Consider the following 27,612-nt stretch of genomic DNA (forward strand, 5'->3'; position numbering starts at 1 on the left):
TGAAATGGATATTTTCTTTGCAGTGAGGATCAGTAACCTGAGCTTCCCTTCACATCGTCCCTGTACAGTTCACCTGTTGTTCCTCTGTCCTACTGACCCAGTCCCGCACCCACAACGACTGTCCCAGTCCCGCACCCACAACCACTGTCCCAGTCCCACATCCACACCCACTGACCCAGTCCCGCACCCACACCCACTGACCCTGCCCACACGCACTGTCCCAGTCCCGCACCCACAACCACTGACCCTGCCCACACGCACTGACCCAGCCCCGCACCCACACGCACCGACCCAGCCCCGCACCCACACCCACCGACCCAGCCCCGCACCCACACCCACCGACCCAGCCCCGCACCCACACCCACCGACCCAGCCCCGCACCCACACCCACCGACCCAGTCCCACATCCACACCCACTGACCCAGTCCCACATCCACACCCACCGACCCTGCCCCGCACCCACCGACCCAGCCCCGCACCCACCGACCCAGCCCCGCACCCACCGACCCAGTCCCACATCCACACCCACTGTCCCAGCCGCACACCCACCGACCCAGCCCCGCACCCAGAACCACTGACCCAGTCCCGCACCCAGAACCACTGACCCAGTCCCACACCCACTACCACTGACCCAGTCCCACATCCACACGCACTGACCCAGCCCCACACCCACTGACCCAGCCCCGCACCCACACCCACTGACCCTGCCCCACACGCACTGACCCAGCCCCGCACCCACCGCCCCAGCCCCGCACCCACCGCCCCAGCCCCGCACCCACACCCACACCCACCGCCCCGCACCCACCGACCCAGCCCCGCACCCACAACCACTGACCCAGCCCCGCACCCACAACCACTGACCCAGTCCCGCACCCACAACCACTGACCCAGTCCCGCACCCACAACCACTGACCCTGCCCCGCACCCACTGACCCAGCTCTGCACCCGCAACCACTGACCCTGCCCCGCACCCACTGACCCAGCTCTGCACCCGCAACCACTGACCCTGCCCCGCACCCACTGACCCAGCTCCGCACCCGCAACCACTGACCTGGCCCCGCACCCACACCCATTGTCCCAGCCATTTAAAAATTCCTTTGGAATCTGCTTCCACCAATATTTCATGTCATGCATTCCAGATTTTAACAACCCTTTTTGTTCCATTCCCTCTCTTCATTTACCAATTATTTTAAATCTGTGATCTCTGGTTGCTGACACTTGCCAGAGGAAACAGATTCTCCAGACTCACTCAAACACAACCTCTCTATTTTTAATATCTCTGTTCAGTCTGCTCTTAAACTTCTCTGCTCTAAAACGAACAATTCCAGCTTCTCCAATCTCACCATGTAACTGAAACCTCACACCCCTGGTATTAACGTGGTAAATTTCCTCTGTACCCCCTCCAAGGACTTCCTGAAATGTGGTTCCCAGAATTGTACAGAATTTTTTTCTTTTTTTTTCTTTGGCCTCCTTGTCTCGAGAGGCAATGGGTAAGTGCCTGGAGGTGGTCAGTGGTTTGTGAAGAAGTGCCTGGAGTGGCTATAAAGGCCAATTCCAGAGTGACAGACTCTTCCACAGGTGCTGCAGATAAAATTGGTTGTCGGGGCTGTTACACAGTTGGCTCTCCCCTTGCACTTCTGTCTTTTTTCCTGCCAACTGCTGAGTCTCTTTGACTCGCCACACATTAGCCCCGCCTTTATGGCTGCCCGCCAGCTCTGGCGATTGCTGGCAACTGACTCCCACGACTTGTGATCAATGTCACAGGACTTCATGTCGCGTTTGCAGACGTCTTTAAAGCGGAGACATGGACGGCTAGTGGGTCTGATACCAGTGACGAGCTCGCTGTACAATGTGTCTTTGGGGATCCTGTCATCTTCCATGCGGCTCACATGGCCAAGCCATCTCAAGCGCCGCTGGCTCAGTAGGGTGTATATGCTGGGGATGTTGGCCGATTCGAGGACTTCTGTGTTGGAGATACGGACCTGCCACCTGATGCCAAGGATTCTCCGGAGGCAGCGAAGATGGAATGAATTGAGACGTCACTCTTGGCTGACATACGTTGTCCAGGCCTCGCTGCCATAGAGCAAGGTACTGAGGACAGGCTTGATACACTCGGACTTTTGTGTTCCGTGTCAGTGCGCCATTTTCCCACACTCTCTTGATAAGTCTGGACATAGCAGTGGAAGCCTTTCCCATGCGCTTGTTGATTTCTGCATCTAGAGACAGGTTACTGGTGATAGTTGAGCCTAGGTAGGTGAACTCTTGAACCACTTCCAGAGCGTGGTCGCCAGAATTGAAATGTGGTTCCCAGAATTGTACAGAATTCTCCAGCTGAAACCTCACTAGTAACCAAGGCAGTAACAAGGACTTTAAACTAGTAAATGGAGGGAAGGGGTGGAGGTGGAAAAATAGTAATACAATAATTAATTATAAATAATAGCTCAAAAGCAAATGAAAGAGATGAGAGTAGCAGTTAGAAACTGTTTTGGGGTGGCACAGTGGTGCAGTGGTTAGCACCGCAGCCTGACAGCTCCAGCGACCTGGGTTCGGTTCTGGGTACTGCCTGTGTGGAGTTTGCAAATTCTCCCTGTGACCGCGTGGGTTTCTGCCGGGTGCTCCGGTTTCCTCCCACAGCCAAAGACTTGCAGGTTGATAGGTAAATTGGCCATTGTAAATTGCCCCTCGTGTAGGTAGGTGGTAGGAGAATTGTGGGGATGTGGTAGGGAATATGGGATTAATGTAGGATTAGTATAAATGGGTGGTTGATGGTCGGCACAGACTTGGTGGGCTGAAGGGCCTGTTTCAGTGCTGGATCTCTCTATCTATAACTCTAACCTGTGTTTTATGCACTATAGGTATAGGGAAAACTAAAAAATGTAAAGAAATTTAATGGGCAGAAAGGAATAAACGTGATTAACATATTTGAGCAGAAGCACAGGTTAGGGGTTGTGACCAAAGTCCAAAATAAGCGTTCTTAATACAAACACACAGAGTGTAAAGAATAAATTGAATTCGGTGCAGAGTCAGCTTGGAGGATATTATATTGTAGCCCTGACTAGGACATGGCACCGGGAACTAAACAGGTTCGGGAACTAAATTAAATTATATTCTATTATTATTACTGTTAATTTATACGGTCTTTGAGAAGGAATGGGTGAATGAAATGTAAACAGGAGGTGCGATCCCTGCCCTTTCACCTCCTCCTTTATCATCATCCAGGGCCCCAAACACCCCTTCCAGGTGAAATAGTAATTGACTTTTACTCCTTTCAGTTTAGTAACTGTATTTACTGATTACGATGCCATCTCCTCTACATTGAGGAGACTAAACATGTTTGAGTGCTCACCTTCCTCCATTCAGATAACTAACCTGGCCCTGACTCCCAGATCCCTGTCATTTTAATTCTGGTCTCCATTCCCACTCTGTTCGCTATGGCCTTGGCCTCCAGCCCTGTTTCAATGAAACTCAGCCTAAGGTCCAGGAACAATGGCTCATCTTTCAATTCAGCTCTTTACAGCCTCCAGATTCAGCCTCGATCAGGGCAGAATCTCTGCCCCAGGTCTATTTTAAATTTATTTTGTTTGTTTTTGTCCGGGAGCTCCTGGTGTTGACTCCCCATGTTCCCATTGACATGGACTCTCCCCCGGCTCCATCCTCCCTTTTTCCATTGATTCTCCCCCGGCTCCATCCTCCCTTTTCCCATTCCCACTGACTCTCCCTCGGCTCCATCCTCCCTTTTCCCACTGACTCTCCCTCGGCTCCATCGTCCCTTTCTCCGTTGACTCTCCCCCGGCTCCCTCGTCCCTTTTCCCATTGACTCTCCCGCGGTCCATCCTCCCCTTTCCCATTGACTCTCCCCCGGCTCCATCCTCCCTTTTCCCATTGACTCTCCCCTGGCTCCATCGTCCCTTTTCCCCATTGACTCTCCCCCGGCTCCATCCTCCCTTTTCCCATTGACTCTCCCCCGGCTCCATCCTCCCTTTTCCCATTGACTCTCCCCCGGCTCCATCCTCCCTTTTCCCATTGACTCTCCCCCTTTTCCCATTTCGCTGCCTTTACTCTCGGGTTTCCTAGTGACGGGCGGCAGGGGCTGATCGGAGTGATGCTGATGAACAGTTCCGGCCCCAACATTGGACAATATAAATATAAAGTGATATAAATATAAAGTGATACAATATTAATTTCAGCTGTCAGTACAGGGCCCGGTTAATTAATCTGCTGTTCCTGTAAATGGTGAATTTCCACCTCCATCAGTGAGAATATGGAAACAATTGGTGCAGACAGATCAAACAGAAATGATGAACCTTTTTTGAACTGAAACATTAATTTTCTTTCTATCTGCACAGTTATTGCCAAAGCTGCTGAATATTTCACTAAAAGCAAAATATGTGGATGCTGGAATATCTGAAATAAAAACAGGAAATGCTGGAAATACTCAGCAGGTCTGGCAGCAGCTCTGGAGAGAGAAGCAGAGTTAACGCTTCAGGGCAGTAACCCTTCTTTAGAACTGGTAAATATTAGAAATGTAAAAGACTAAAAGCAAGTAAAACGGGGATGGGGCAAGAGATAAGAAAGGAGATGTTGATAGGACAAGGTCACAGAATAGCTGACCAGAAGGTCATGGACCAAAAGCAAACAATATGTGAATGATGTTTTGAAAGACAAAGCATTAGTACAGAGAGGGTGTTAATGGACTGAATGGACTAAAGTATAAACATGAACAAAAACAGTGGGTGAGCAAACTGATCAAACTGAGATGAAATAAAATAAACACAAACAAAAAAGAAAAAATAACTAAAAATAACAGTAAAATGAGGGGCCCCATCATGTTCTGATATTATTGAATTGTTTGTGTTTATTTTATTTCAGTTTGTTCACCCACTGACTCAGCAGGATTTTAAATTCACTGCGAGTTCGAAATCGTTCAACGGCTCCTCGGCCGCGCAGGCGCAGTTACAGCCTTTCCCGCGCAGGCGCACCGTTCCTCGCTTCCGGTAATCCGGGGATTCCCAGTGACGGGCAGCGCGAGCTGTTGTCTCAGTGACGGTGAGGAAAAGCTGCAGCATTGAATAGTATTAATATCGAGTAAAATAGCAGGAATATAGAGTGATATAGTATTAATACAGCTATATATTAATGTAGAGTGTTAGTACAGGTTTAGACCTGGTTGGGTTAATCTGCAATTCGTAGACAAGATGGAGAATTTCCCGGGGAGGATCAGACAGTGAATAACCCGGGGAGGATGGACCCAGTGAGATCAGACAGTGTGTAACCCGGGGAGGATGGACCCAGTGATATCAGACAGTGTGTAACCCGGGGAGGATAGACCCAGTGTGATCAGACAGTGTGTAACCCGGGGAGGATGGACCCAGTGAGATCAGACAGTGTGTAACCCGGGGAGGATGGACCCAGTGTGATCAGACAGTGAATAACCCGGGGAGGATGGACCCAGTGTGATCAGACAGTGTGTAACCCGGGGAGGATGGACCCAGTGATATCAGACAGTGTGTAACCCGGGGAGGATGGACCCAGTGTGATCAGACAGTGAATAACCCGGGGAGGATGGACCCAGTGTGATCAGACAGTGTGTAACCCGGGGAGGATGGACCCAGTGATATCAGACAGTGTGTAACCCGGGGAGGATGGACCCAGTGTGATCAGACAGTGTGTAACCCGGGGAGGATGGACCCAGTGTGATCAGACAGTGAATAACCCGGGGAGGATGGACCCAGTGTGATCAGACAGTGTGTAACCCGGGGAGGATGGACCCAGTGATATCAGACAGTGTGTAACCCGGGGAGGATGGACCCAGTGAGATCAGACAGTGTGTAACCCGGGGAGGATGGACCCTGTGTGATCAGACAGTGTGCAACCTGGGGAGGATGGACCCAGTGTGATCAGACAGTGTGTAACCCGGGGAGGATGGACCCAGTGTGATCAGACAGTGAATAACCCGGGGAGGATGGACCCAGTGTGATCAGACAGTGAATAACCCGGGGAGGATGGACCCAGTGTGATCAGACAGTGTGTAACCCGGGGAGGATGGACCCAGTGATATCAGACAGTGTGTAACCCGGGGAGGATGGACCCAGTGTGATCAGACAGTGTGTAACCCGGGGAGGATGGACCCAGTGTGATCAGACAGTGAATAACCCGGGGAGGATGGACCCAGTGTGATCAGACAGTGTGTAACCCGGGGAGGATGGACCCAGTGATATCAGACAGTGTGTAACCCGGGGAGGATGGACCCAGTGTGATCAGACAGTGTGTAACCCGGGGAGGATGGACCCAGTGTGATCAGACAGTGAATAACCCGGGGAGGATGGACCCAGTGTGATCAGACAGTGAATAACCCGGGGAGGATGGACCCAGTGTGATCAGACAGTGTGTAACCCGGGGAGGATGGACCCAGTGATATCAGACAGTGTGTAACCCGGGGAGGATGGACCCAGTGTGATCAGACAGTGTGTAACCCGGGGAGGATGGACCCAGTGTGATCAGACAGTGAATAACCCGGGGAGGATGGACCCAGTGTGATCAGACAGTGTGTAACCCGGGGAGGATGGACCCAGTGATATCAGACAGTGTGTAACCCGGGGAGGATGGACCCAGTGTGATCAGACAGTGTGTAACCCGGGGAGGATGGACCCAGTGTGATCAGACAGTGAATAACCCGGGGAGGATGGACCCAGTGTGATCAGACAGTGTGTAACCCGGGGAGGATGGACCCAGTGATATCAGACAGTGTGTAACCCGGGGAGGATGGACCCAGTGAGATCAGACAGTGTGTAACCCGGGGAGGATGGACCCTGTGTGATCAGACAGTGTGCAACCTGGGGAGGATGGACCCAGTGTGATCAGACAGTGTGTAACCCGGGGAGGATGGACCCAGTGTGATCAGACAGTGAATAACCCGGGGAGGATGGACCCAGTGTGATCAGACAGTGAATAACCCGGGGAGGATGGACCCAGTGTGATCAGACAGTGTGTAACCCGGGGAGGATGGACCCAGTGATATCAGACAGTGTGTAACCCGGGGAGGATGGACCCAGTGAGATCAGACAGTGTGTAACCCGGGGAGGATGGACCCTGTGTGATCAGACAGTGTGCAACCTGGGGAGGATGGACCCAGTGTGATCAGACAGTGTGTAATCCGGGGAGGATGGACCCAGTGTGATCAGACAGTGAATAACCCGGGGAGGATGGACCCAGTGTGATCAGACAGTGTGTAACCCGGGGAGGATGGACCCAGTGTGATCAGACAGTGTGTAATCCGGGGAGGATGGACCCAGTGTGATCAGACAGTGAATAACCCGGGGAGGATGGACCCAGTGAGATCAGACAGTGTGTAACCTGGGGAGGATGGACCCTGTGTGATCAGACAGTGTGCAACCTGGGGAGGATGGACCCAGTGTGATCAGACAGTGTGTAATCCGGGGAGGATGGACCCAGTGTGATCAGACAGTGTGTAACCCAGGGAGGATGGACCCTGTGTGATCAGACAGTGAATAACCCGGGGAGGATGGACCCAGTGTGATCAGACAGTGTGTAACCCGGGGAGGATGGACCCAGTGTGATCAGACAGTGAATAACCCGGGGAGGATGGACCCAGTGTGATCAGACAGTGTGTAACCCGGGGAGGATGGACCCAGTGTGATCAGACAGTGTGTAACCCGGGGAGGATGGACCCAGTGTGATCAGACAGTGAATAACCCGGGGAGTCTGGACCCAGTGTGATCAGACAGTGTGTAACCCGGGGAGGATGGACCCAGTGTGATCAGACAGTGAATAACCCGGGGAGTCTGGACCCAGTGTGATCAGACAGTGTGTAACCCGGGGAGGATGGACCCAGTGTGATCAGACAGTGAATAACCCGGGGAGTCTGGACCCAGTGTGATCAGACAGTGTGTAACCCGGGGAGGATGGACCCAGTGTGATCAGACAGTGAATAACCCGGGGAGGATGGACCCAGTGTGATCAGACAGTGTGTAACCCGGGGAGGATGGACCCAGTGTGATCAGACAGTGTGTAACCCGGGGAGGATGGACCCAGTGTGATCAGACAGTGAATAACCAGAGGAGGATGGACCCAGTGAGATCAGACAGTGTGTAACCCGGGGAGGATGGACCCAGTCAGATCAGACAGTGAATAACCCGGGGAGGATGGACCCAGTGTGATCAGACAGTGAATAACCCGGGGAGGATGGACCCAGTGTGATCAGACAGTGTGTAACCCGGGGAGGATGGACCCAGTGAGATCAGACAGTGTGTAACCCGGGGAGGATGGACCCAGTGAGATCAGACAGTGTGTAACCCGGGGAGGATGGACCCAGTGAGATCAGACAGTGTGTAACCCGGGGAGGATGGACCCAGTGAGATCAGACAGTGTGTAACCCGGGGAGGATGGACCCAGTGAGATCAGACAGTGAATAACCCGGGGAGGATGGACCCAGTGAGATCAGACAGTGAATAACCCGGGGAGGATGGACCCAGTGAGATCAGACAGTGTGTAATCCGGGGAGGATGGACCCAGTGAGATCAGACAGTGTGTAACCCGGGGAGGATGGACCCAGTGTGATCAGACAGTGAATAACCCGGGGAGGATGGACCCAGTGAGATCAGACAGTGAATAACCCGGGGAGGATGGACCCAGTGAGATCAGACAGTGTGTAACCCAGGGAGGATGGACCCAGTGTGATCAGACAGTGAATAACCCGGGGAGGATGGACCCAGTGAGATCAGACAGTGTGTAATCCGGGGAGGATGGACCCAGTGAGATCAGACAGTGTGTAACCCGGGGAGGATGGACCCAGTGTGATCAGACAGTGAATAACCCGGGGAGGATGGACCCAGTGTGATCAGACAGTGAATAACCCGGGGAGGATGGACCCAGTGAGATCAGACAGTGTGTAACCCAGGGAGGATGGACCCAGTGTGATCAGACAGTGAATAACCCGGGGAGGATGGACCCAGTGAGATCAGACAGTGTGTAATCCGGGGAGGATGGACCCAGTGAGATCAGACAGTGTGTAACCCGGGGAGGATGGACCCAGTGTGATCAGACAGTGAATAACCCGGGGAGGATGGACCCAGTCAGATCAGACACTGTGTAACCCGGGGAGGATGGACCCAGTCAGATCAGACAGTGTTTAACCCAGGGAGGATGGACCCAGTGTGATCAGACAGTGTGTAACCCGGGGAGGATGGACCCAGTGAGATCAGACACTGTGTAACCCGGGGAGGATGGACCCAGTCAGATCAGACAGTGTTTAACCCAGGGAGGATGGACCCAGTGTGATCAGACAGTGAATAACCCGGGGAGGATGGACCCAGTCAGATCAGACAGTGTGTAACCCGGGGAGGATGGACCCAGTGAGATCAGACAGTGTGTAACCCGGGGAGGATGGACCCAGTGAGATCAGACAGTGTGTAACCCGGGGAGGATGGACCCAGTGAGATCAGACAGTGAATAACCCGGGGAGGATGGACCCAGTGAGATCAGACAGTGAATAACCCGGGGAGGATGGACCCAGTGAGATCAGACAGTGTGTAATCCGGGGAGGATGGACCCAGTGAGATCAGACAGTGTGTAACCCGGGGAGGATGGACCCAGTGTGATCAGACAGTGAATAACCCGGGGAGGATGGACCCAGTGAGATCAGACAGTGAATAACCCGGGGAGGATGGACCCAGTGAGATCAGACAGTGTGTAACCCAGGGAGGATGGACCCAGTGTGATCAGACAGTGAATAACCCGGGGAGGATGGACCCAGTGAGATCAGACAGTGTGTAATCCGGGGAGGATGGACCCAGTGAGATCAGACAGTGTGTAACCCGGGGAGGATGGACCCAGTGTGATCAGACAGTGAATAACCCGGGGAGGATGGACCCAGTGTGATCAGACAGTGAATAACCCGGGGAGGATGGACCCAGTGAGATCAGACAGTGTGTAACCCAGGGAGGATGGACCCAGTGTGATCAGACAGTGAATAACCCGGGGAGGATGGACCCAGTGAGATCAGACAGTGTGTAATCCGGGGAGGATGGACCCAGTGAGATCAGACAGTGTGTAACCCGGGGAGGATGGACCCAGTGTGATCAGACAGTGAATAACCCGGGGAGGATGGACCCAGTCAGATCAGACACTGTGTAACCCGGGGAGGATGGACCCAGTCAGATCAGACAGTGTTTAACCCAGGGAGGATGGACCCAGTGTGATCAGACAGTGTGTAACCCGGGGAGGATGGACCCAGTGAGATCAGACACTGTGTAACCCGGGGAGGATGGACCCAGTCAGATCAGACAGTGTTTAACCCAGGGAGGATGGACCCAGTGTGATCAGACAGTGAATAACCCGGGGAGGATGGACCCAGTCAGATCAGACAGTGTTTAACCCAGGGAGGATGGACCCAGTGTGATCAGACAGTGAATAACCCGGGGAGGATGGACCCAGTGAGATCAGACAGTGTGTAACCCGGGGAGGATGGACCCAGTGAGATCAGACAGTGTGTAACCCAGGGAGGATGGACCCAGTGTGATCAGTGTGTAACCCGGGGAGGATGGACCCAGTGTGATCAGACAGTGAATAACCCGGGGAGGATGGACCCAGTGTGATCAGACAGTGTGTAACCCGGGGAGGATGGACCCAGTGTGATCAGACAGTGTGTAACCCGGGGAGGATGGACCCATGAGATCAGACAGTGTGTAACCCAGGGAGGATGGACCCAGTGTGATCAGTGTGTAACCCGGGGAGGATGGACCCAGTGTGATCAGTGTGTAACCCGGGGAGGATGGACCCAGTGTGATCAGTGTGTAACCCGGGGAGGATGGACCCAGTGTGATCAGACAGTGAATAACCCGGGGAGGATGGACCCAGTGTGATCAGACAGTGAATAACCCGGGGAGGATGGACCCAGTGTGATCAGACAGTGTGTAACCCGGGGAGGATGGACCCAGTGTGATCAGACAGTGAAAAACCCGGGGAGGATGGACCCAGTGTGATCAGACAGTGAATAACCCGGGGAGGATGGACCCAGTGTGATCAGACAGTGTGTAACCCGGGGAGGATGGACCCAGTGTGATCAGACAGTGTGTAACCCGGGGAGGATGGACCCAGTGTGATCAGTGTGTAACCCGGGGAGGATGGACCCAGTGTGATCAGACAGTGAATAACCCGGGGAGGATGGACCCAGTGTGATCAGACAGTGAATAACCCGGGGAGGATGGACCCAGTGTGATCAGACAGTGAATAACCCGGGGAGGATGGACCCAGTGTGATCAGACAGTGAATAACCCGGGGAGGATGGACCCAGTGTGATCAGACAGTGAATAACCCGGGGAGGATGGACCCAGTGTGATCAGACAGTGAATAACCCGGGGAGGATGGACCCAGTGAGATCAGACAGTGAATAACCCGGGGAGGATGGACCCAGTGAGATCAGACAGTGAATAACCCGGGGAGGATGGACCCAGTGTGATCAGACAGTGAATAACCCGGGGAGGATGGACCCAGTGTGATCAGACAGTGAATAACCCGGGGAGGATGGACCCAGTGTGATCAGACAGTGTGTAACCCGGGGAGGATGGACCCAGTGTGATCAGACAGTGTGTAACCCGGGGAGGATGGACCCAGTGAGATCAGACAGTGAATAACCCGGGGAGGATGGACCCAGTGTGATCAGACAGTGAATAACCCGGGGAGGATGGACCCAGTGAGATCAGACAGTGAATAACCCGGGGAGGATGGACCCAGTGAGATCAGACAGTGTGTAATCCGGGGAGGATGGACCCAGTGAGATCAGACAGTGTGTAACCCGGGGAGGATGGACCCAGTGTGATCAGACAGTGAATAACCCGGGGAGGATGGACCCAGTGAGATCAGACAGTGAATAACCCGGGGAGGATGGACCCAGTGAGATCAGACAGTGTGTAACCCAGGGAGGATGGACCCAGTGTGATCAGACAGTGAATAACCCGGGGAGGATGGACCCAGTGAGATCAGACAGTGTGTAATCCGGGGAGGATGGACCCAGTGAGATCAGACAGTGTGTAACCCGGGGAGGATGGACCCAGTGTGATCAGACAGTGAATAACCCGGGGAGGATGGACCCAGTGTGATCAGACAGTGAATAACCCGGGGAGGATGGACCCAGTGAGATCAGACAGTGTGTAACCCAGGGAGGATGGACCCAGTGTGATCAGACAGTGAATAACCCGGGGAGGATGGACCCAGTGAGATCAGACAGTGTGTAATCCGGGGAGGATGGACCCAGTGAGATCAGACAGTGTGTAACCCGGGGAGGATGGACCCAGTGTGATCAGACAGTGAATAACCCGGGGAGGATGGACCCAGTCAGATCAGACACTGTGTAACCCGGGGAGGATGGACCCAGTCAGATCAGACAGTGTTTAACCCAGGGAGGATGGACCCAGTGTGATCAGACAGTGTGTAACCCGGGGAGGATGGACCCAGTGAGATCAGACACTGTGTAACCCGGGGAGGATGGACCCAGTCAGATCAGACAGTGTTTAACCCAGGGAGGATGGACCCAGTGTGATCAGACAGTGAATAACCCGGGGAGGATGGACCCAGTCAGATCAGACAGTGTTTAACCCAGGGAGGATGGACCCAGTGTGATCAGACAGTGAATAACCCGGGGAGGATGGACCCAGTGAGATCAGACAGTGTGTAACCCGGGGAGGATGGACCCAGTGAGATCAGACAGTGTGTAACCCAGGGAGGATGGACCCAGTGTGATCAGTGTGTAACCCGGGGAGGATGGACCCAGTGTGATCAGACAGTGAATAACCCGGGGAGGATGGACCCAGTGTGATCAGACAGTGTGTAACCCGGGGAGGATGGACCCAGTGTGATCAGACAGTGTGTAACCCGGGGAGGATGGACCCATGAGATCAGACAGTGTGTAACCCAGGGAGGATGGACCCAGTGTGATCAGTGTGTAACCCGGGGAGGATGGACCCAGTGTGATCAGTGTGTAACCCGGGGAGGATGGACCCAGTGTGATCAGTGTGTAACCCGGGGAGGATGGACCCAGTGTGATCAGACAGTGAATAACCCGGGGAGGATGGACCCAGTGTGATCAGACAGTGAATAACCCGGGGAGGATGGACCCAGTGTGATCAGACAGTGTGTAACCCGGGGAGGATGGACCCAGTGTGATCAGACAGTGAAAAACCCGGGGAGGATGGACCCAGTGTGATCAGACAGTGAATAACCCGGGGAGGATGGACCCAGTGTGATCAGACAGTGTGTAACCCGGGGAGGATGGACCCAGTGTGATCAGACAGTGTGTAACCCGGGGAGGATGGACCCAGTGTGATCAGTGTGTAACCCGGGGAGGATGGACCCAGTGTGATCAGACAGTGAATAACCCGGGGAGGATGGACCCAGTGTGATCAGACAGTGAATAACCCGGGGAGGATGGACCCAGTGTGATCAGACAGTGAATAACCCGGGGAGGATGGACCCAGTGTGATCAGACAGTGAATAACCCGGGGAGGATGGACCCAGTGTGATCAGACAGTGAATAACCCGGGGAGGATGGACCCAGTGAGATCAGACAGTGAATAACCCGGGGAGGATGGACCCAGTGAGATCAGACAGTGAATAACCCGGGGAGGATGGACCCAGTGAGATCAGACAGTGAATAACCCGGGGAGGATGGACCCAGTGTGATCAGACAGTGAATAACCCGGGGAGGATGGACCCAGTGTGATCAGACAGTGAATAACCCGGGGAGGATGGACCCAGTGTGATCAGACAGTGTGTAACCCGGGGAGGATGGACCCAATGTGATCAGACAGTGTGTAACCCGGGGAGGATGGACCCAGTGAGATCAGACAGTGAATAACCCGGGGAGGATGGACCCAGTGTGATCAGACAGTGAATAACCCGGGGAGGATGGACCCAGTGAGATCAGACAGTGAATAACCCGGGGAGGATGGACCCAGTGAGATCAGACAGTGAATAACCCGGGGAGGATGGACCCAGTGAGATCAGACAGTGTGTAACCCGGGGAGGATGGACCCAGTGTGATCAGACAGTGAATAACCCGGGGAGGATGGACCCAGTGAGATCAGACAGTGAATAACCCGGGGAGGATGGACCCAGTGAGATCAGACAGTGTGTAACCCGGGGAGGATGGACCCAGTGTGATCAGACAGTGAATAACCCGGGGAGGATGGACCCAGTGTGATCAGACAGTGTGTAACCCGGGGAGGATGGACCCAGTGTGATCAGACAGTGTGTAACCCGGGGAGGATGGACCCAGTGTGATCAGACAGTGTGTAACCCGGGGAGGATGGACCCAGTGTGATCAGACAGTGAATAACCCGGGGAGGATGGACCCAGTGTGATCAGACAGTGAATAACCCGGGGAGGATGGACCCAGTGAGATCAGACAGTGAATAACCCGGGGAGGATGGACCCAGTGAGATCAGACAGTGTGTAACCCGGGGAGGATGGACCCAGTGTGATCAGACAGTGTGTAACCCGGGGAGGATGGACCCAGTGTGATCAGACAGTGTGTAACCCGGGGAGGATGGACCCAGTGTGATCAGACAGTGAATAACCCGGGGAGGATGGACCCAGTGTGATCAGACAGTGAGTAACCCGGGGAGGATGGACCCAGTGTGATCAGACAGTGTGTAACCCGGGGAGGATGGACCCAGTGTGATCAGACAGTGTGTAACCCGGGGAGGATGGACCCAGTGTGATCAGACAGTGTGTAACCCGGGGAGGATGGACCCAGTGTGATCAGACAGTGTGTAACCCGGGGAGGATGGACCCAGTGTGATCAGACAGTGTGTAACCCGGGGAGGATGGACCCAGTGTGATCAGACAGTGTGTAACCCGGGGAGGATGGACCCAGTGTGATCAGACAGTGTGTAACCCGGGGAGGATGGACCCAGTGTGATCAGACAGTGTGTAACCCAGGGGAGGATGGACCCAGTGTGATCAGACAGTGAATAACCCGGGGAGGATGGACCCAGTGTGATCAGACAGTGTGTAACCCGGGGAGGATGGACCCAGTGTGATCAGACAGTGTGTAACCCGGGGAGGATGGACCCAGTGTGATCAGACAGTGTGTAACCCGGGGAGGATGGACCCAGTGTGATCAGACAGTGTGTAACCCGGGGAGGATGGACCCAGTGTGATCAGACAGTGTGTAACCCGGGGGAGGATGGACCCAGTGTGATCAGACATTGTGTAACCCGGGGAGGATGGACCCAGTGAGATCAGACAGTGTGTAACCCGGGGAGGATGGACCCAGTGTGATCAGACAGTGTGTAACCCGGGGAAGATGGACCCAGTGAGATCAGACAGTGAATAACCCGGGGAGGATGGACCCCAGTGAGATCAGACATTGTGTAACCCGGGGAGGATGGACCCAGTGAGATCAGACAGTGAATAACCCGGGGAGGATGGACCCAGTGAGATCAGACAGTGAATAACCCAGGGAGGATGGACCCAGTGAGATCAGACAGTGAATAACCCAGGGAGGATGGACCCCAGTGAGATCAGACAGTGTGTAACCCGGGGAGGATGGACCCAGTGAGATCAGACAGTGTGTAACCTGGGGAGGATGGACCCAGTGTGATCAGACAGTGTGTAACCCGGGGAGGATGGACCCAGTGAGATCAGACAGTGTGTAACCTGGGGAGGATGGACCCAGTGAGATCAGACAGTGTGTTACCGGCCCTCTGTACCCTGCACCCACATCCTCTTCTGCAGCTGCAACAAGCAAGCTCCTCTGATGGAACTGAAAGATTCCAGTCTTCCAGCTAGAGCATGTGGAATATCCTGTAAAAATGAACTGACTTTAATGGTTTCTATAACATTAAACCACAAATGAGATTGTGTATTCCAGAAGATAGGGTTCAATCAGAGACTCGCCCAGTCTGACCTGTGGGTGAAGAGTTCAACATGTACATCATCATCTCCAGCCTCACTTTCCTTTCAGTCTTTGACACTGTCAAGCACAACATCCTCCTTCAGTGCCTCTCCTTCATTGTCCAGCTCAGTGGGACTCAACTCACTTGTTTCCACTCTTACCCATCCAATGATAACTGGAGAATCTTGTTCAATGGCTTCTCTCTCTGCCGCTGCACCATTACCTCTGGAGAGCCCCATGGATCTCTCCTCGCTCCCTCCTATTTCTCATCCTTATGCTGCTCCTTGGAGACACGATGTAAAGACAAGGACTCAGCTTTCACATGTGCACTGACAACACTCTGCTCCACCTCTCTCGACACCTCCACTGCCTCTGCGATTTCATGCTACAAGTTTGACTGCAAGTCTAAAAATCCATCATTATGGCACAGAAGGAGCCCATTGCGTCCATGCTGGCTCTCGTGCAATCCAATCAGCCGCATCCCCCTGTTCTATCCGTATAGCCTTTCAAATTTATTTCCCTCAAGTGCCCATCCAATTTCATTTCTAAATCATTGATCATCTCCACTTCCACTGTCCTTAAAGACAGCGAGTTGCAGCTCATTGACACTTGCTGTGAAGAAAATTCTTCCTCACATCCCCCCGCCCCCCCACCAGCCCACACTGGCATCTCTTACGCAAAATCTTAAATCTGTGGCCCCTTGTCCTCGTACCATCAACTAATGGGAACAGCTTTTCTTTGTTGACCTTATCCAAACCGGTCATAATCTTGTAAAGTTGCAGCTATGAGAAAAGATTGGTTTGGCTGGGGTCGTTTTCCTTAGAACCGAGGAGGCTGAGGGCTGACTGAATTGAGGTGTATAAAATTATGCGTGGCCAAGATAGAGTAGACAGGAAGGACCTGTTTCCCCTCGCGGAGAGGTCACTTACCGGGGGCACAGATTGAAGGTGATTGATAGAAGGATTAGAGGGGCCTTGAGGAAAATCTTGTCCACCCAGAGGGTGGTGAGTGTCTGGAATTCACTGCCCAGATCAGTGGTGGAGGCAGAAACCCTCAACCCATTTAAAAGGTACCTGGACCTGCAGCTGAAGTGCAGTAACCTGCAAAGCTATGGAGCAGGTGTTGGAAGGTTGGATTAGATTGGGTAGCTCGGTTTTTCAGCTGGCGCAGACACGATGGGCTGAATGGCCTCCTTCTGTGCTGTAACTTTTCTATGGTTCTAAACCTCTATCAAAATCTCCACTGGCCATAATCTTCCAATCTTTCTTAGATACAGGGGTGTTGCCAGAGGACAAGACAAGTACAAATGTTACACCCTTGTTCAAGAAAGGATGTAAGGATGAACCCAGCAACTACAGGCCAGTCAGATTAACCTCAGTGGTGGGAAAGCTTTTAGAAATGAGTTTTTTTTATTTGTTTGGGGGATGTGGGTGTCGCTGACTAGGTCAGCATTTATTGCTCATCCCTAATTGACCTGAGTGGCTTGATGGGACATTTCAGAGGGCAGATAAGAGTCAATCACATTGCTGTGGGTCTGGAGTCACTCGTAAACCAGACCAGGTAAAGATGGCAGATCTCCTTCCCTCAAGGACATTCGTTAACCAGATAGGTTTTTACCACAATTGATAGTTTCATAGGCTTGAGGGGCTGAATGGCCTACTCCAGCTCCTATTTCTTATGTTCTTATGGCACCATTACTGAGACGAGCTTTTAATTCCAGATTGTTATTAATTTATTGAATTAAATTCCACCAGCTGCTGTATTACTAGTTCAGTGACATCATCATTACACCACTGTCTTTCCCACTTCTAGTGCAGAGTCTCGGTGATGGGTGTCCATCTGGAACAGAGTGATGGAGCTCAGCGGGACTGACTGGGCAGCTGTCTGGGTCACACCTGATGCTCGATCCCAGAGATAACAGCTGTTATACTGATGGGGAGGAGGGACTGATATCATGTTTAACTAGGCAACGTTCTCTTTTTTTTTAGTATTTCTGTCTAACCCTCTTATTAATTTTACCTTTATTACAGAGAACCAGAATCTGGGAACGTCTGTCACCACCATGGCTGAATGTCCAAATAGGGGAGAAGATCCAACATCTTCAAAAAGAATGAGAATGGATACAGGTAGGTTCACAAAATACTTGAAAATATCATCTCTGACCTGATCTTGTGCAAGAACCTGCAGCTCACACAGCAAGAGGGAACAGAATGGGCTGAGTAGAAAGAGGGAGGTGAGTGACCATCTCAAGCAGCACAGTGGCGCAGTGGTTAGCACCGCAGCCTCACAGCTCCAGCGACCCGGGTTCAATTCTGGGTACTGCCTGTGTGGAGTTTGCAAGTTCTCCCTGTGTCTGCGTGGGTTTCCTCCCACATGCCAAAGACTTGCAGGTTGATAGGTAAATTGGCCATTAGCAATTGCCCCGAGTATCGGTCGGTGGTAGGGAAATATAGGGACGGGGGAGGGGGGGATGTGGCAGGAATATGGAATTAGTGTAGGATTAGTATAAATGGGTGGTCGATGTTCGGCACAGACTCGGTGGGCCGAAGGGCCTGTTTCAGTGCTGTATCTCTAAACTAAACTAAACTAGAGGGATATTGCTGTCACAGGTGGAGGGAGCCCCTGAGTACTGGAACTGTCCAGGAGATAGATGTTATAGATAGATAGAGAGATAGATAGATAGAGAGATACAGCACTGAAACAGGCCCTTCGGCCCACCAAGTCTGTGCCGACCATCAACCACCCATTTATACTAATCCTACATTAATCTCATATTCCCTACCACATCCCCACAAGTCTCGTACCACCTACACTAGCGGCAATTTACAATGGCCAATTTACCTATCAAGCTGCAAGTCTTTGGCTGTGGGAGGAAACTGGAGAACCCGTCGGAAACCCGCATGGTCACAGGGAGAATTTGCAAACTCCACACAGGCAGTACCCAGAATTGAACCCAGGTCGCTGGGGCAGTGAGGCTGCGGTGCTAACCAATGAGCCACTGTGCCATCCCAAAACAGTTTCTAACTGCTACTCTAATCTCTTTCCTTTCATTTGCTTTTGAACTATTATTTATAATTAATTATTGTATTACTATTTTTTCCACCTGATCCCTTCCCTCCATTTACTCGTTTAAAGTCCTTGTTACTGCCTTGGTTACTGGTGAGGTTTCAGCTGGAGTATTCTGTACAATTCTGGGCACCACATTTCAGGAAGTCCTTGCAGGGGGTACAGAGGAGATTTACCAGGATGATACCAGGGATGAGGGATTTCAGTTACATGGTGAGATTGGAGAAGCTGAATTGTTCGTTTTAGAGCAGGGAAGGATAAGAGCAGACTGAATATAGATATTAAAAATAGAGAGATTGTGTTTGAGCGAGTCTGGAGAATCTGTTTCCTCTGTCAAGTGTCAGCAACCAGAAATCATAGTTTTAAAATAAATGGCAAATGAAGAGAGGGAATGGAACAAAAAGGGCTGTTAAAATATGGAATGCATGACATGAAATATTGGTGGAAGAAAATTCCAAAGGAATTTTTAAATGGTTGGGTCAGCGGGTGTGGGTGTGGGGCTGGGTCGGGGGTTGCGGGTCTGGAGCTGGTCAGTGGTTGTGGGGCAGGGTCAGTGGGTGCGGGGCAGGGTCAGTGGGTGCGGGTGTGGGGCTGGGTCGGCGGGAACAACAGATGAACTGTACAGGGTCGATGTGAAGGGAAGCTCAGGTTACTGATGTTCACTGCAAAGAAAATATCCATTTCAGGGGAAGTTGGATAAACACACGAGAGAGAAAGAATTAGAAGGATACACTGATAGGGCTTGAGAAAAGGATGGGTGGAGTCTCATGTGCAGCAGTTGGGTCGAATAACCTGTTTCTGATCTGTTAATTCCATTTAAAAATTCTATTTAAAAAGGGAAGTGACAATTTCACATTTTGAAGCTTTGCTCTCATTCTGGAGACTGCAACAAGCAAACTGCTCTGGTGGAACTGAGAGATTCCAGTCTCCCATCCACAGCGTGTGGAATATTCAGTCAAAGTGACCTGAGTTTAACTGCTTCTATAACTTCAAGCACAAAGGTGAACTGGGTTTTTCAGCGGGGAGGATTTGATCAGAGACTTGCCCAGTTTGACCTGTGGGTCGAGGGTTAGACATGTATATCTCCATCTCCAGCCTCTCTTTCCTCTCAATGTTTTGTCACCTCCTGAATCTTCCTCACAACTCTGTATTTAAATCTCTCCAATCAGGTTTCCGCTCCTGTCACAGCAGTGAACTGATAATAATCAAATCACAAATAACACCTTCTCTGACTGTGATAAACTATCCCTCCTCATTCTTCTTGACCTCTGCAGTCATTGACACAGTCGAGCACTACATCCTCTTTCACTGCCTCTCTTTCATTTGTTAAGGGCAAATTGTTTTTCACTGACCTGCTCGAGTTTTTTGATGAGCTAACAGAGAGGGTTGATGATGGTAATGTGGTTAATGTGGTGCTCATGGACTTCCAAATGGCATTTGATAAAGAGCCACAAAACAGGCTTGTCAGCAAAATTAAATCCAATGCAATAAAAGGGACAGCAGCAGCATGGATACAAAATTGGCTGAGTAACAGGAAATAGAGTTTTTGTAACTGAAGGAAGATATATTGTGGGGTCACCAGGGGTTGGTGTTGGGATCCCTGCTTTTCTCGAAATATATTAATGACTGAGTCTTCGATGTATAGGGTACAATTTCAAAATTTGCAGATGACACAAAACTAGGAAATATGGTCAACTGTGAGGATAGTGATAAACTTCAACAGGACATAGACAGACTGGTGGAATGGATGTGCAGAGGGTCCTGGGGGTATATGTGCACAAATCATTGAAGGTGGCAGGATGATAAAGCAGATGGGATCTGGGGCTTTATAAATGGGGGTATAGAGTACAGAACACAGAAGTTATGTTAAACCTGTCCAAAAGACTGGTTTGACCTCAACTGGAGTATTGTGTCCAGTTCTGGGCACCACATTTCAGGAAGGATGTGAAGGCATTCAAGAGGATGCAGAAAATATTCAAGAGAATAATTCCAAGGATGAGGGAGTTCAATTACATGGAGAGATTGGAGAAGCTGGGGCTGTTCTTGGAGAAGAGAATGTTGAGGGGAGATTTGATAGAGGTGTTCAAAATGATGAGGTGTCTGGCCAGAGCTGATAGGGAGAAACTGTTCCCATTGGTGAAGGGTCGAAAAGCTGAGGACACCGATTTAAGGTGATTGGCTAAAGAAGCAAGGAAAAACTTTTTTATCTAGTGAGTGGTTAGAATCTGGAATACACTGCCTGAGAGTGTGGTGGAGGCAGATTCAATTGTAGCTTTCAAAGGAGAATTGGATTTTTGTCCAATTATTGGGGACTGAAAGATGGATAGAGACAGTGGCTTGGAGAAGGATCTTCCTCTGCAACAGGGTGACACCAGGGAGCAGGAGGTCACCACGAGTGAGTGGGGGTGAGAGACAGGTGGAGCACGGGAATAGGAGAGTGTAGTGGTGGGAGATTCTATAGTCAGGAGGATTTTCTTTTCTAATTCATTCATGGGATGTGGGCATCGATGGCCAGGCCAGCATTTATTGCCAATGCCTAATTGCCTTTGAGGAGGTGGTGGTGAGCTGCCTTCTTGAACTGCTGCAGTCCATGTGGGGTTGGAACACCCACAGTGCTGTAAGGGTGTTCCAGGAATTTGCACCAGTGACAGTGAAGGAGCGGTGATATAGTTCCAAGTGAGAATGGTTTGTGACTTGGAGAGGAACTTGCAGGTGGTGGTGTTCCTAAGCATCTGCTGCCCTTACCCTTCTAGGTAGGAGAGACAGCAGGTTTTGAAGGTGCTGTCGAAGGAGCCTTGGTGAGTTGCTGCTGTGCATCTTGTAGATAGTACACACTGCTGCCACTGTGCACCTCCCTCGCTGGTGGATGGAGTGAATGTTTGTTGATGGGGTGCCAGTCAAGCAGACTGCTGAGTCCTGGATGGGGTTGAGCTTCTTGAGTATTGTTGGAGCTGCACCCATCCTGGCAAGTGGAGAGCATTTCATCTTACTCCTGACTTGTGCCTTGGAGATGTTGAACAGGCTTTGGGGAGTCAGCAGGTGAGTTACATGCTGCAGAATTCCCAGCCTCTGACCTGCTTTTGTAGCCACAGTATTTATATGGCTACTCCTCATTTTCTGGTCAATGGTAACCCAGTGTGTGATAGTGGGGGATTCAATGATGGTAATGTAATTGAAAGTGAAGAGGAGATGGTTAGATTCTCTCTTGTTTGAGATAGTCATTGCCCAGCACTTGTATAGTGTGACTGCTACTTGCCACTTATCAGCCCAAGCCTGGATATTGTCCAGGGCTTGCTGCATTTCTACACGGACTGCTTCAGTACCTGAGGAATCACAAATGGTGCTGAACATTGTGCAATCATCAGCGAACATCCCCACTTCTGACCTTCTGATTGAAGGAAGGTCATTGATGAAGCAGCTGAAGACGGTTGGGCCTAGGACACTCCCTGAGGATCTCCTGCAGTGATGTCCTGGAGCTGAGATGATTGATCTCCAACAACCACAACCATTTTCCTTTGCACTAGGTACACTCCAACCAGCGGAGAGTTTGACCACTTTTCCTTGGGCTCCTTGATGCCATACTCGGTCAAATGCTGCCTTGATGTCAAGGGCAATCACTCTCACCTCACCTCTTGAGTTCAGCTCTTTTGTTCATGTTTGAACCAAGGCTGAAATGAGGTCAGGAGCTGAATGACCCTGGCGGAACACAAACTGTGCGTCACAGAGTAGGTTATTGATAAGCAAGTGCCGCTTGATAGCACTGTCAACGATACCTTCCATCACATTACTGATGATTGAGAGTAGACCGATTGGGTGGTGATTGGCCAGGTTGGATTTGTCCTGCTTTTTTATGTACAGGACATAACAGGTCAATTTTCCACATTGCAGGGTAGATGCCAGTGTTATAGCTGTACTGAAACAGCTTGGCTCGGGGCGCGGAAAGTTCTGGAGCACAGGTCTTCAGTATTATTGCCGGACTGTTGTCAGGACCCATAGCTTTGCAGTATCCAGTGACTTCAGTCGTTTCTTGATATCACACAGAGTGACTCGAATTGGCTCAAGACTGACATTTGTGATGCTGGGGACTCCAGGAGGAGGCCGAGATGGATTATCCACTCAGCACTTCTGGCTGAAGATTGTTACAAATGCTTCAGCCTTATCTTTCACACTGATGTGCTGGGTTCCCCCATCATTGAGGATGGGGATATTTGTAGAGCCACCTCCTCCTGTTAGTAGTTTAATTGTCCAGCACTATTCACGACTGGATGTGACAGGACTGCAAAGATGAGATCCTATCCGTTGTTGTGGGATCGTTTAGCTCTGTCTATCGCATACTGCTTACGCAGTTTGGCATGGAAGTAGTCCTGGGTTATAGCTTCACCAAGTTGACACCTCATTTTCAGGTATGCCTGGTTCTGCTCCTGGCATACCCTCCTGCACACTTCAATGAAGAAGGGTTGGTCTCCTGGCTTGATGGTAATGGTGGAGTGGGGAATCTGCCAGGCCATGAGGTTACAGATTGTGGTTGAGTACAGTTCTGCTGCTGCTGGTGGCCCACAGCGCCTCATGGATGCAGAGTTTTGCATTGATAGATCTGTTCGAAATCTATCCCATTTAGCACGGTGATAGTTCTAAACAAGAGGATGGAGGATATCCTCAATGTGAAGGCGGGACCTCATCTCCACAAGGACTGTGAGGTGGTCCCTCCTACCAATACTGCTATGGACAGATGCATCTGCGACAGGTAGATTGGTGAGGGCAATGTCAAGTATATTTTTCCCTCTTATTAGTTCCCTTACCAGCTGCTGTGGACTCAGTCTAGCAGCTATGTCCTTTAGGACTCGGTCAGCAGTGGTGCTACTGAGCCACTCTTGGTGATGGACATTGAAGTTCCCCACCCAGATTTCATTCTGTGCCCTTTTGCTACCCTCAGTGCTTCCTCCAAGTGCTGTTCAACATGGAAGAGTACTGATTCATCATCTGAGGGAGGTGGTCATCAGCAGGAGGTCCATCTTTGACCTGACGCCATGAGACTTCATGGGGTCTGGCGTCCATGTTGAGGACTCCCCAGACAACTGCCTCCTGACTGTATACCACTGTAAAGCCTGGCTACCCAACCCGAACCCAAATAGACCCGACTGCATGTGTCGGGTTCGTGTCCGGTCGAAATTCCGAGTCCAGTATTCGAGCTCAGCTCGGATCGGGCTGGACAGTGCTGTTTCCGGGAAGTCACGGGTTCAGGCTTACCCATGATTCCCCACAACTCCATCTGCAGAAATAGCCTGCTGCTGGAACAGATGAAGGATATTCGTGTCAGGTCGGGTCGGGTGCGAAAAAAAATTAAACAGCTCGGGTTGGCTGTGGTCAGGTCAGGTTTTAATTTTATACCCGGGCCATGCTGTATACCACTGTGCTGCCCGCCTCTGCTGGGCGGTGGTGATGGTGGTGTCTGGAACATTATCTGCAAGATATGATTCTCTGAGTGTGACTATGTCAAATTGTTGCTTGACTAGTCTATGAATCAGCTCTCCCAGCTTTGGCACAGGCCCCCAGATGTTACTAAGGAGGACTTTGCAGAGTTGACAGGGCTGGGTTTGCCGTTGTCGTTTCTGGTGCCTCGGTCAATGCCGGGTGGTCCGTCTAATTTCATTCTTTACTGACTTTGTAGCAGTTAGATACAACTAAGTGACTTGCTGGGCCATTTTAAGAGTCGACCAAATTGCTGTGGGTCTGGAGTCACATGTAGACCAGACCAGGTAAGGACAGCAGATTTCCTTCCCTAAAGGCCATTAGTGAATCAGTTGTTTTTGATGACAATGTGATATTTTCATGGCCATCATTAGACTAGCTTTTAATTCCAGATTTGTTAGTTGAATTCAAATTCCACCTTCTGCCGTGGTGGGATTCGAACACATGTCCCCAAAGCAGTACGTCAGATCTTTGGGTTACTCGTCCACTGACAATAACACTACGCCACCACCTCCCCCAGTATTATTCCCTTTGAGGTTCTGCTTCTTAATTTGGTGCCCAGTTCCTCATACTGAATATGCAGAACCTCCTTCCTTGTCCTGCCTGTATCTTTGGTACCTACATGGACCACGACGACTGGATCCTCCCGCTCCCACTGTAAGCTCCTCTCCTGAGGAGATGTCACGCACCCTGGCACCGGGCAGGCAACACAGCCTTCTGGACTCTCGCTCTTTGCTACCGAGAACAGTGTCAATCTCCCCCACTATATTGTCCCCGACTACCAGTACTTTCCTTTTTGATCCCCCCACTTGAATGGCTTCCTGGTGCCATGGTCAGTCTGCTCCCCCACACTACAGCCCTCGCTCTTTTCCGTACAAGATGCAAGAACCTCGAACTTGTTGCTCAATTGCATGGGCTGTGCCTCCTCCGCTCCCACCTTCTTGATCTCTTTACCTGCTTGACTCGCAGTCACACCCTCCTGTCCCTGACCACTGACCAAAGGGGTGTGACTGCCTTCTGGAGCAAAGTGTCCAGGTAACTTTCCCCCTCCCTGATGCATTGCAGTGTCTGCAGCTCGGCCTCCAGCTCAATGACTCTGAGCTGAAGCTTCTCAAGCTGCACTCACTACAGATGTGGTTGCCATGGATTGCTGTGGCATCCAGGAGCTCCCACATACTGCAGTCGCGACACATCACTTGTCCTGCCTTCCTTATTTTGTTAATTTAAGTTAAATTATTTTCTCTTAATTATTTTACAGTTGCCCTCTTTACCGAACTCCCTCACTTACCAAACTCCCTGCTTCACACTCTGTGCCCTCCAGCAGCACTCAATGTAGACAAGCAGCACTGAGAGGCCCCTGAATTTATACTCTCTGAAGCAAGTTTTTCCTCATGCTGCCTCTGACTCTTTTGCCAATCACCTTAATTCTGTGTCCTCTGGTCATTGACCTTCAACCATTGGAAACAGTTTATTTTTATTTACTGTTCAAAGTCTTGATAATTTAAACGTCACTATCAAATTTCCTCTTAGCCTTCTCTTCGGAGAACAACTCCAGTTTGTACAGTATATCTGTAACGTTAATCCCTCAGCCCTGTAACCATTCTAATAAATCTTTTTGTACCCTCTTCAAAGCCTTCATGCTCTTCCTAAAGTGTGGTGTCCAGAATTGGACAGTATGGTTGGTGCTGAACTGTATTATATAGGTTTAGTATAACCTCCTGACTATTGTGCTCTATGTCTCTATTTATAAAGCCCAGGATCCCATATGTGTTATTAACTGCTTTGTTAGCCTGTCCTGCCACTGTCCAAGATTTGTTCACTAACACCCCAGGCTTCTCTGTTCTGACACCTCCTTTAAAATTGTACCATTAGCTTGTATTGTCTCTCCTCATTATTCCAGACATCACACTTTGCTGTATTGAATTTCAGCTGCCATGTGCCCACTCATTCTACCAGCCTGTCTATGATCTCTTGATGTCCATTATCATTTTCCTCACCAGACTTCCAAGTTTCATGTGACCTGCAAATTTCGAAATTGTTCCCTGCACTTGCACACCCAATTCCAAGTCATTGAGGTGCATCAAAAACACCAGTGGTCCTAGTGCTGAACCATGGGAACCAACAGTTTTCTAACCCTTAACCAATTTTGTATCCATGCTGCTACTGCCCCCTTTATCCCATAATTTTTAAATCACCACCTGATATTAACATTTTCATCCATGTGTTCAAATCCTTCCATTGACTTCCTTTACACATCTCTGTAACCTCCTCCAATCCGACAACAGTCTGAGAATGTTCCTCTAACTCGTGTCTCTTGTGCAGCCCCCATTTCTTTTGCCTCGCCGTTGGCAACGGCCCTTCAGCTGTCCAGATCCTAAGTTCTGGAATTCCCTGCCTGATCCCCTCAGCCTCTCCACCTCACTTTTTGAGATGTTCCTTCAAGCCCAGCTCGTTGAGCAAACTTTGATTGTTCTCAGGCTGCGTTTGCTGACAATACAACCACTAGGTGGCGCAGCGCTTGCACATGCGCAAATAGAGGCTCTTCAACTGGAACGTCAGTGTCTGCGACGTTCAGTCAGCTGCCAGGATTAAAGATGGTGCTGCTCAATTTATCACAGGAAATGCTTATGGCGACATTGTTCCAGCAAACTAACCTTACATTAAGTTGGATGGAAGCCCAGTCATATGCTACTATGTAGTTATCGGATACTAACTGTAATCCTCAGAAACATTTAATATTCCAGTAATCCTATTGAATGCAAAAGGAATTTTATACTTGATTTTCCATCGGAAAATAGTGTATTGTCACCCTGATCGAAAATTAGGCAGATTATAAAATGTGCTGCCAATTCATTATTGCGATTTGTTTATATGACTGACCAGGACTGATTTTACCCGAATGCAGCTACTAGCTCCTGTCCCACTGGCCGCTCTCCCCCCTTGGCAACTCGCTCCCCCCCCACCCCCCCCCCCCGCCACCCCTTCTCTCCAGACCTCACTGCTCCCCCCACTCCCCTGGCCAATTGATCCCCGCTCATGCCACCCCACTCTCCAGAGCAAGTGGCCGAGAGGAGGGAAGCAGCGCAGCCCAGAGCTAGCAGCCGGAGAGCGGGGTGGTACGAAGCGAGTAACAATCGGTTGTGGGGAGGGGGAGCAGCGAGGTC

The 27,612-nt window shown here is 51.0% G+C and overlaps 1 protein-coding gene across 1 annotated transcript in view; it reads left to right on the forward strand.

The window, feature by feature from the left end:
• Positions 1-4,989: 4,989 nt before the first annotated feature.
• The window catches only part of LOC137345308 (NACHT, LRR and PYD domains-containing protein 3-like), a 90,497-nt gene continuing 67,874 nt past the window's right edge, over positions 4,990-27,612 (forward strand). Inside the window, exons 1-2 of the mRNA XM_068008806.1 lie at positions 4,990-5,046; positions 17,944-18,039. Of these exons, the coding sequence (XP_067864907.1) occupies positions 17,976-18,039 (64 nt within the window). The 5' untranslated portion in view covers positions 4,990-5,046; positions 17,944-17,975. The remainder of the gene's footprint in view (positions 5,047-17,943; positions 18,040-27,612) is intronic.

This window comes from Heterodontus francisci, chromosome 28 (genome assembly GCF_036365525.1).
Source record: "Heterodontus francisci isolate sHetFra1 chromosome 28, sHetFra1.hap1, whole genome shotgun sequence".
Lineage (NCBI taxonomy): Eukaryota > Metazoa > Chordata > Chondrichthyes > Heterodontiformes > Heterodontidae > Heterodontus > Heterodontus francisci.